At 47.1% G+C, this 10,033-nt stretch overlaps 1 protein-coding gene across 1 annotated transcript; it reads left to right on the top strand.

Moving 5' to 3' along the window:
• Positions 1-882: 882 nt before the first annotated feature.
• LOC128721641 (NAD kinase-like) lies at positions 883-9,558 on the top strand. Its single transcript, XM_053815413.1, has 6 exons — positions 883-1,529; positions 6,948-7,031; positions 7,099-7,642; positions 7,712-7,969; positions 8,034-8,116; positions 8,178-9,558. The coding sequence occupies exons 1-6, from the start codon at positions 883-885 to the stop codon at positions 8,386-8,388; spliced, it is 1,827 nt and encodes a 608-aa protein (XP_053671388.1). The 3' UTR covers positions 8,389-9,558.
• The last annotated feature ends 475 nt before the right edge of the window (positions 9,559-10,033 follow it).

Below are 10,033 nucleotides of genomic sequence, written 5' to 3'. Positions count from 1 at the left end.
ATTTGATTAACCGATTGATGGTTGTGTTTGCTCTACGGCGATTCTACAAAGTCATCGTGCAGCAATATCAGAAACAAAGGTGCTACTGAAGTACACCGGATGAAATTGGCGCCCACGACAAACGACGTCGTGAAACCAAACACGTCACTTCTTATCAGCCGCGTGTTTGATGCTGTGTATGGTACTTGTGATACTTCCTCCGTCAACAATGGTGATAAGTAATCTCCAACATTGAGACGTAACGCAACGCGGTTGGTCACTGATGGTTTAATGGAATCAGTTCACGAGAGTTCCGAGACAGTCGTGGATCGTCGTGCTGGTTGAGAAGTCACTCCAGTCAGTCTCCTCTACAAAACCCGTTGGTAGCGGATCTTTCTCGCGAGAATAGAATCCTTTCAAACTCTCCGTTCGCCCGCGTGTGGATTGCGGTTCGGTTCCTGTGGTTAACGCCTGTGCGTCTCTGTCATTTCCGTTTCAGTAAGCCTGCGATCGCGTGCCCGCGGCGTTCCTTGATGCGGCAAGCACGCCCGAGGAATTAATGAAACTTTACGACTGTAACGGCTATAAATAACGACAGGGCGGGCTTTCGGGTGAACGTGCATCCCTTAATTTGCAATCCCCATTCCTGGAGGCGATCGATCGCGTGAAGTGTGTGTGTGTGTTGATCGATAGAGACAGCAGACGCCAGCAGACCACTGTAATGCCACTGTAATGACCAAAGACCACGGTGTGTGCGTGTGTGTATTCGCCCCGCGAATTCCCCGGAATGAGTTGTGAGTGCGGAAAACAAGAGGAACACCAGTGAGCGAATCAAAAAGGCCAATCAAAAAGGGAAGCCAGCCACATCTGTTCGTTCGCGTCCAGGTTTCGTCTGCTCGCAGTATGGCCTACCTGTCCGATGTGGATCTCGCAACGCTTCACAAGTCACGCCTCGAGGAGCGCGTACAGTACCGTCTTTCCTCGGTTTGGACGCGTGATACGGAACCAACCCGGGAGCAGTCATCGTTGGTGGCGTCATCAACGCCCACTGCGTCATCAGTGATGTTCGGTGGTCGCGAAGCGGCCAAGCTTAAGGCTACCGGATCCAGCACAAACAATTGGATGCCGCACGTTGCCACACGCGGTACGAACGAGTCCGATTTTAGACACCCAAGAACTAGTGACATAGTGAACAACAACGTGCCGGAGCAGACGTTCAGTGCCAGTAGTTCGTCGATCGCCAGAGGAGGCTCTTCAGGGCTCAAGAGCATTGCAATGGATCGGCCAATCCATCCACTGCAGCATCAGCAGCAACAGTACAACTTCAATGGTCATGTGATACGCCCTAGAATAAGAAGTAGCAATAGCATGTCCAGCAGCAGCTCAACAGCATCGAGCTACCATCATCAGCACCAGGCGGCAGGCAGTAGCATCAGCAGCAGCAGCAATGGCGGCAGTGGCAAACACGTCGAATGGAGTGATGACGATCACCTGCACGACGATGGCTACTTCTCGTCTGACACTCGCCGAAGACGGTCCGGCACATGGCCGTAAGTGGATGCGCGCAATACGCCACCTAACAAAACCTCTCACTTCCTTCCCTGACGTTAAAGTCGATTCTATTTGTTGTTTTTTTTGCTCGAAGACGGGTTTAGAGATCACAGCACCAGATAGCTCACAATAAGGGAGAAGGAAATGAGTACAAAAAGGAGGGAATAGCAAACACCGCATGCCTTTGTGATCAGGATCCTCTTAAGCTAATACCTTTGATCGAGTTTGTTTGCTTTTTAGGTACCTTAAACCTTCATCAGCGGAGGGCTAATGTGCATTACGAGTACGCCGTATGTGTTGCGTTATGTTGGGGAGTTTGTTTGTGCCACAACTGTGCATTGCTCGAACTGATCGTTTGTTACATCCAGCGCATTTTGCAACAGTTTACTCGCGTAATGAATGCGAATGGGGGTTTGAGCTTTAAAGTTCTTCAGCTGTTGGGTGTTTTTGATTTCGTGCCGATGTATTGATGAGTGTAACAAAATGACGGTTGCTTAGTTCTTGTTACATGGCTGATACGTGGCTCATAGCACAGTTGGACCGTTGTTTATTGTGTGACGATATGGTAAACTTTGCTTCTGCTAGCCGTTCCGATAGGTGACCAGTCACCCCTCGGTGACCTGCAGAAACCCCTTTACACATAGATTAATTCTGGTTCAAAAGAGGGCAAACACAAGCAACGAGAACCGGTATGCCACAGTTGAGGACATTGCGATGAAGTGTCTGTGAGGTACTTTCTGTTGTTCATTGTTAGATAATTTTTGTCCACGAGCTTCTGGAAGCTATCGATCAAAGCAGCAAATGATAATGACATGGATTGACCGGGCGCCCAAGGTGTGGAGTTTGGACGGTTGTGGTTACTTTTTGTAAGTGACAGACAGTTTTTTCGGACTTGATCCCAATTTCTTGACGGCCTATCGGTTTAGTAGCGAACGGTTTATCGTACCGATAAGAGGTTCAGTTAGGTTACAGTTCCGTGTGCCCTCAGGCGAATTCTTTGGTCTTTTAAGCTTTGTTTTGCTTTAAATTTTCACTTCAAGCATTTTAAGTTTGCGTAAAGAACAGAAATAGTTAGTTTGGAAAACGTTATCCAGTACAAAATGAGCTTAACCTATGACACGTTCACACAAAAGTGCAGGAGTTTCCGATTCAGTGAGATTCCTGCGAAACGTGGACAATGATCTCGTGGTTTTCCGTGGCTCTATCTGTGCGAAATCTAATCTGTGGAACTACTGAGGTTAATACTGGGAGCGGAGTTATTGCGTAGGCTGGATTTTCCTGATTTCAAAAATGCAGCAGCGCTTCTGAACGTGTTCAAGAAGGTACAAATAGTAGACCGAAGGTGTATTCTGGTTAGTGTTGCCTAGCAGCTTGTGTTGTTGTATGCAGACCTTACGGTTCTGTGTTGCTTCGGCTGGACGGAGCATCATCCTTGCAATAGTAACGACGTAGCAAAATAGGTAACGACGCACGCGACATAAATGATACATTCTTGTAGATTGCTCACCCCCAGAGAAATATTAAAAAAAATTGCTTCGTCATTCCGTCGGGCCCAATTAGCTTTAGAGGCATTACTCGGGAGGTTACGAGAGCATGATTTGACAGATTTAGACGGTGAGAGAACTGTCAGGTTCCGACGTACTTTTTGTGTGTGCTATATCCAGAGGTGTGATGGAATGTAAGTGTGCCTGGGTTTGCTAATGACTGAGTGGGGGGTTTTTGTTAATTCACTACCCAACAGAGGGTTAATTTATCAACGAAGGGCATCCCTATCGATTTGTGTGTACAGCTGCATTTGTGTTTGTGTTGATTCTAATATATGGGTCTGTAAGTTCAATATAAAAAGGAATTTTTTTGGGAATGTAATCTTCGTTTTCAAGCTCACCGCAGTTTTACGATGTGATCATACTGCGATGATGCGTCAAAATGGTACTAAACGAAAATATCCAGCAAAAGGAAAATCCAGCAATTAACGATTAATCTGTAGCTGTGTTGTGTAGCTAAAGATTTTTGTTCCCCCAACACACTTGCCTGCAACAACGTGGTAAATTCTTCCACGAAGTGGGTTTCTGTTTCCATCCAAGCTTGAAATCCATCGTATCCCTAATAAACCTCTGGTTTTACGATCACACTGCATCACACTGCATCGCTGTTTGTTCACTTTTTATACTGCGAACAACCCCTGTACTACGACGCAGCATCATCATCTCGCGTGCCCTGTCGCTGGGTGTCCCTGACAGTGCCCCCAAAACGATCGTCGAGTGGTGATCGTCGACGATCCGATTAAATTATGTCCAATCGATCGTGTTCGTACGCTCCTTGTCGGTGTGCCTACCACACACACACACATAGTCTCAGTCTGCACGCGCACTTTAAAACTGACCCGTCCGTCCACTTGCTGGACGTCGGCTTGTGCAGTTCTCCCAGACGGCACGTCTCATTGAGCAAGTCTTGTTTTTTTTTTCTGCCGTTGTCTTGTTCAGACTGCAGACTCCGGTTTTAGTTGGCGCCCTCTACTTGATCGGGACCTCCCTCAGAACACCTTTCTCTTGCCCTCGAGTGTTTGCGATGATAAGTTTATTTACCTTACACTGTGCAGGTTTCTCTTTTAGTGTACTTGCACACAGCGCTGCGCTGCGTGTGAGTGGTGGTTTTTTTAAAGCATAATGTCGGTTTGTTCGTCCGATTGGCGGAATAAGCTTCATCGTTCTCAGCAGGAGCGCAGGAAAAAGGTTTCGCGCAATGCAGCAAGGACGAACTGATCGAGTGGCAAAATAGCGGCCGTGTGTGTGGCCGATATTCGTGCACCGTGACACACCTGCCCGCTGGAAAGTAGTGGCCGTGCACACACCTCAGTATCATCTCGCGTGCGATACAGAGGGCACACACGCGATCGCGGTGTGTGCGTTCACCAAAACCATACCTGTGTGGTAGTGTGACCGTGTGCTGATTACTAGCAGCGACTTTTTGATCCTTCATCGAACGGTTTTCGAACGATCGCGCGCACGATCGTGTGTCAGTAGTCGCGAGAGGAGACACGCGTGTTGAGGTGTCAAAGTGCATGCATGCTTAGTGCATTTGTGGTGCAGGGATACATAGTGTTTGTTGTTTCGATAACTGCTCCTAGTGCTGTGATTTGCTTCTTAGTTGCTTCAGTAACTTACCATCGTTTAGGGCGTTTATATCAGTGCCGTTCGTCACTCGGGCAGTGTGTTGTCGGACTTTGTGCCGTATTTTTGTGTGCCGCCGTTGAATCAGCTCGTTCTCTGTGTGTTGCTTTCGCGATCGCAGTAAATGAGCCGTGAAATATAATTCGTTTCCTTGATCGTTTCCCGTACGATCGCATCGCATAGCGAGTGTTATAGCCTCGATCACCACCGCCCTCGAAACGCGCAAACAAACCATGGCCGAAACGCACGAAAATGACGATTTTATGGCCGATCTGGTGCGTTTCAATCACCCTGCAGTTGGGCTGCACCAGCATCATCATCACCAGAACCATCACACGCACTGTACGCACAGCAGCCATCAACAGCCGGGTGTTCATCGTCAGCATAATGGTTCGTCGTTTGCAGCAGTTGCAACCAGCAGCAACAACATAAACGGTGCGATCGGTGGCTCTCCTTCGGCCGAGGATGATATACCGGCGGACGAAGATCAGCTGCTCCTGTGGCGTCCGAAAAGGTCCGTGGTGGGTGGGGTAGGGTATATGTCCGCGGAGGGCTACTCCGGCCCCCCTGTAGGTGCTGCTCGTGCGCGAAACCTTCGATCCGCGTTACCGCGAAGAGAGCCTTTTTTGGGCTTTCGTTCGAAGATCAAGAAAAGGTGCTGCTCTTACGTCAAGCGATGGGGCTGAGAACCTCAAAGGTGGAGGGTGGAAGAACGCGCGAGGGAGGAGGGGTGCACTACAAGGCTATGACGCAAAACTGGACACACGGGGCGACACTGGAAGTATCGAAAGGGTGGAAACGCGCGCCGTTCGCTGGCTTGAAATTGGCTGCGTCTTTTCGTCCGATTGGGGCTTTATTTTATTTCGCTCGCTCCCATCTCCCACGTTGGGTTTTGTGACGTGGGCGATGTTGGGAAGAAGGTGATCGAACAGAAGGAGAACCCGTGGGCATGGCGGCATAACCACCGACGGGTGGATGTGTTCGAACGGGGGGGCCTACTCATTATTCTTGGCCAACGATCGAATGGAAGATCGCGGCGAGATGATCGGTTCAGCTTCACGGGAGGGCGAATGGGTTTACGAAAAGAAACTGCACGAAAAAAAAAATAACCAGAAAAGCCAGATGGTGTGAAAGAGAGCCAGATATAGGTAGGGCTGCAAAACTTGTCCGCCCTGACAATTTCACTAATCGTTTCGATGAGGTAAAGTAATGACCCGTCCTGAAGGTGGCTCGGCTGTGGAGCGAGAGGTTCGCTGGGGGTTGGTTTGGCAGGTGGGAGCATGAAGGTTACCCCTCGGGGTGGGTGGCGTGTGCGAAGTGTGAAAGGAAGCAGGAAGTCTGTTTTGGGGTAAACCGAAGGTGGAAGGAGGTTGACTGGCTGTGTGGGGATGTTCAGTCGGTTGTGGTTGGTCAGGGTTGCTTTTAACGATAAGGGTACGGCGGCAGTAATTAACTTCAATTAAAGTTTCTTTGATTTAATTCTCCGCTTTTCACGTGTGGCATGCAATTATGAAGTTGTAATTGAATATTTCGTTACGTTCTCGTGACTGATATTTTTATTATCGTGTGCAAACATGAAGCTTGTCAGGATAATAATTAAAAAATGGGTTTCCTTCTTTCTTGAGAATGTGAAAAAAATTGTTTTTGGACAGATCATATATCGTGTAAACCATAAGCACTCGTGTGGTGTTAAAAGACCAAGCTAGAAGTGAAATATTGAGTATTGAATCATTTCGCAAAGGTCATCGTACAATGTTGCTAGGAAAGGAGCTGTAGTTGCCGTTGCTACAGCTGATACGGGTTCGCTTGGGAAGCTGTTTGATAAGGGTTGAACTGGGGTAACTTGCCATCTAACGCAGTGTTTGAAACTCGATGGCAAGCATCGGTTGACTTCCCGTCCTTGATTGGCATTATTGTCTCGAGTGTGATGTAGAAGGAAATGTCTAGGAAGTCCAATTGCCTACTTAAACATTGCCTTATCTAATGAAATGCTTTGAATTGCATACACATTGGGGGCGGGCAAGCAATCTATTGTTTGTATACAGGATCAATCGACGGATGTTGTAGAGAAAAACTTGATGGATGAATAACTGTGAAATGTAAACGACATGGCCTCATCAACGTTCATGCTCGAATGTTGCACTTGTGTTAAACAATTTATTAATTCACTTATATCGCTATAATCGATTATACATATGTTTGATTCGTTTACTAACATTCGTTTCATAATTATTGCTCTATTTTTAGGCGAACCCGAAGCTTGAATGCACCGTCACCGTTCCAACAGTTTGGACCATGCGGTCGGATCATGAAAAACTCGGCGATGGTGATGTACGTACACACTAAGGACGATAGCAAGAGAACATTGGACACTCATTGTTGCGTTTGGTTTTCACAGGCAAATCCAGGATCCGGCCAGCCAACGGTTGACGTGGTACAAACCACCGCTGGCGGTGCTGGTCATTAAGAAGGTTCGTGATTCGAAGGTCCTGCAGCCGTTCGTTCAGCTCGTGGAGTGGCTGATCCACGAGAAGCACATGGTCGTTTGGGTGGAGGCCGCCATCCTCGACGATCCGCTGCTGACCGGCGATAAGCGGTTCACGAAGGTGCAGGATAAGCTGATCTCGTTCAAGGACGGGCGCGATGATCTGACGGATAAGATCGATTTCATCATCTGTCTCGGGGGCGATGGGACACTGCTGTACGCGTCACTGCTGTTCCAGAAGTCCGTCCCGCCCGTAATGGCATTCCATCTGGGGTCGCTCGGCTTCCTGACCCCGTTCCAGTTCGACAACTTCCAGGAGCAGGTGACGAACGTGCTCGAGGGTCACGCAGCGCTCACGTTACGCAGCCGGCTGCGGTGTATCATTGTGCGCAAGGACAAAACGGAACAGGAGATTTCCACCTTCAAATCGTCTCAGGATCCATCGACAAACATCCTGGTAGGTAGTCAAACGGATGCTCGATGGCCAAAAGCGAATATTAAAACATTCCTTACGATTCCATTGTAGGTGTTAAACGAAGTCGTCATAGATCGAGGCCTGTCGTCATACCTGAGCAACATTGATCTGTTCTTGGATGGGAAGCACATTACCTCGGTGCAGGGTGACGGACTGATCGTGTCTACACCGACCGGCAGTACGGCTTATTCGGCAGCTGCCGGTGCCTCGATGATACACCCGTCCGTACCGGCCATTCTCGTCACGCCCATCTGTCCCCATTCGCTCAGTTTCCGGCCGATCGTACTGCCAGCAGGCGTCGAGCTCAAGGTGCGTTACTGCAGCTTGAAATTCTGCGTGATACGGCGAATTCATGATGTCATTTTCATTCTAGATTGCAATTTCCCCGGACAGTCGAAACAGCTCGTGGGTGTCGTTTGATGGACGGAATCGCCAGGAGCTGCTGCACGGTGACAGGTAAGTGCCGCCGTCATTATTTTGCCAAATTGGCGATAACATGCGATTCCCTGCGTTGTAGTCTTCACGTTACAACCTCCATATACCCGGTGCCAAGCATATGCGCGCAGGATCAGATCGCAGATTGGTTCGATTCGCTTGCCGAATGTCTGCACTGGAACGTGCGCAAGCGGCAAAAGTGTCTGGATGAGCTGTCCGATCTGACCGGCTCCGGGACGGAGGACAGCGGCATCGACGACATCGTTCGTGGCTTGGAGAAACTCGAGAACTAACCGTGATCAGTACAGTAGAAGGAGGGTTCGAGGAGAGTAAGTGTGTCGGGATTGTGTGCTAACGAACAAAACATAACATAACATATGCATATGATGGTGCATTGCTGCACTGCCGTACTCTGTGACAAATGGGATGAAGCAGTACAAAAGTGATCGTAACGTAAAAGCAATCGCATAACCGTGTGTGTGTATGTTTGTGTTGGTTCTTCATGTATTTAAAACGTTGCGCTAGGGGTGTGTGGGGTTAAAAGGAATGTTGCGGATCTCAAACAGTGATGTGGAGAAGCTGGAAAGGAATTAATTCCGGTTGCACGCACCCTCTTTCGTTTGTATTTTTGTGTGGGGCCGATGTTATGAGATCCTCAACGTGGGTGCTGCATTGCAGAGAATGCAACCGAACCGAACCGAAGCGAAGGATGTTTTATTTTGGATCTGAGGGCTTTTCTAGCGTTGTGCTAGGCGCTCGCTTGCAGATTATTTTTCGCTTTGAACAAGTGTGTTGCTTGTGAATGAAGTGTGTTCAAGTAAATTAAAAAAAAAACGCAAGAAATTTGTTAAGAGTTCACATGTTCGCTTGAAGGAAGATGTTTAGTATTCAGAAGCGGTGACAATTGTTTGGTCGAAAGACGCTGGCTCGTTGGGTCCGATTTGTTCGTGGTTTTGTTAAGTTTTACCATGCTCTCATAGAGAGCACGACGGGAGATCATACTTAAATATTGTACTAGAACGATCCAATAAGAGACGGTAGTTAATGATCATTGCCAAAAAGCGATGATTATGAATATTTAAAGGATCGCTTCGGTAGTCATTGCTCTTTCCGAGAGCCGTTATGTGTTGGCTTGACTCATGAAGGCCGCTCAAATTCGCGTTTAATTCAGCAAAACGCCAGCTCGATGACACAAAAGAGTGGCACAAATGGGTGGTATACCCGATAAGGCAGAATGAAAGGTTACCGCCTTCCCAATCGAGCACGGAGCGAAAGGAGTGTGTGGTGCGGTGATGTTGTTTTATTTTTTCGATTTGTTTAGTTATAAACCAAATTTTGCTAGAAATGATGTCACCTTTTTTCGGATATTTTCCCGGTTGTCCGTATCATCGGCGTTACTGTTTATATTGTAGTGCTTGTGTGAGCTCGATAAAGTAATTATTTGGCTAATGCTTGATATTGTATGTTTGGGATTTTTGTTTATCTGAGAAAGGAACAACTAAAAGAATACACTCATATATTGAGTAAATGAGGGCTGGAAGAGCAAACAAGCATGTGTAAGATCGATCGACCGGACAAGGACAGGGGAAGAATAAAATTCGTGTTGATCCCTAGAGAATTTATATGAAAATGAGGAAAAGTAAAAAAAAATAAACGAACACAAGAAAAAACATATAAATATAATATTAAATAAACGCGAGCATAATGTTTACAATCGCAACTAGATTTAGCTTCAAGATAGGTTTTAAAATATCCGAAAAAAAATCGATAATATCCGATCATTGCTGATTTAATGTAAATGTTCATCAGAGAATAGCATTAATTTCATTTAGTATGATGATTTCAATTTAAATTTGTATGCTGCTTTACAGTTTCATTGCCGGTTGTTTTAAATGAATTAAAAATCAAGTAGCATAAAGCAAAATTACGCAACCCATA

This window comes from Anopheles nili, chromosome 2 (assembly GCF_943737925.1).
Source record: "Anopheles nili chromosome 2, idAnoNiliSN_F5_01, whole genome shotgun sequence".
NCBI lineage: Eukaryota > Metazoa > Arthropoda > Insecta > Diptera > Culicidae > Anopheles > Anopheles nili.
Note: the sequence above shows the minus strand (reverse complement) of the source record. Positions and strands in the feature narration are given on the sequence as shown.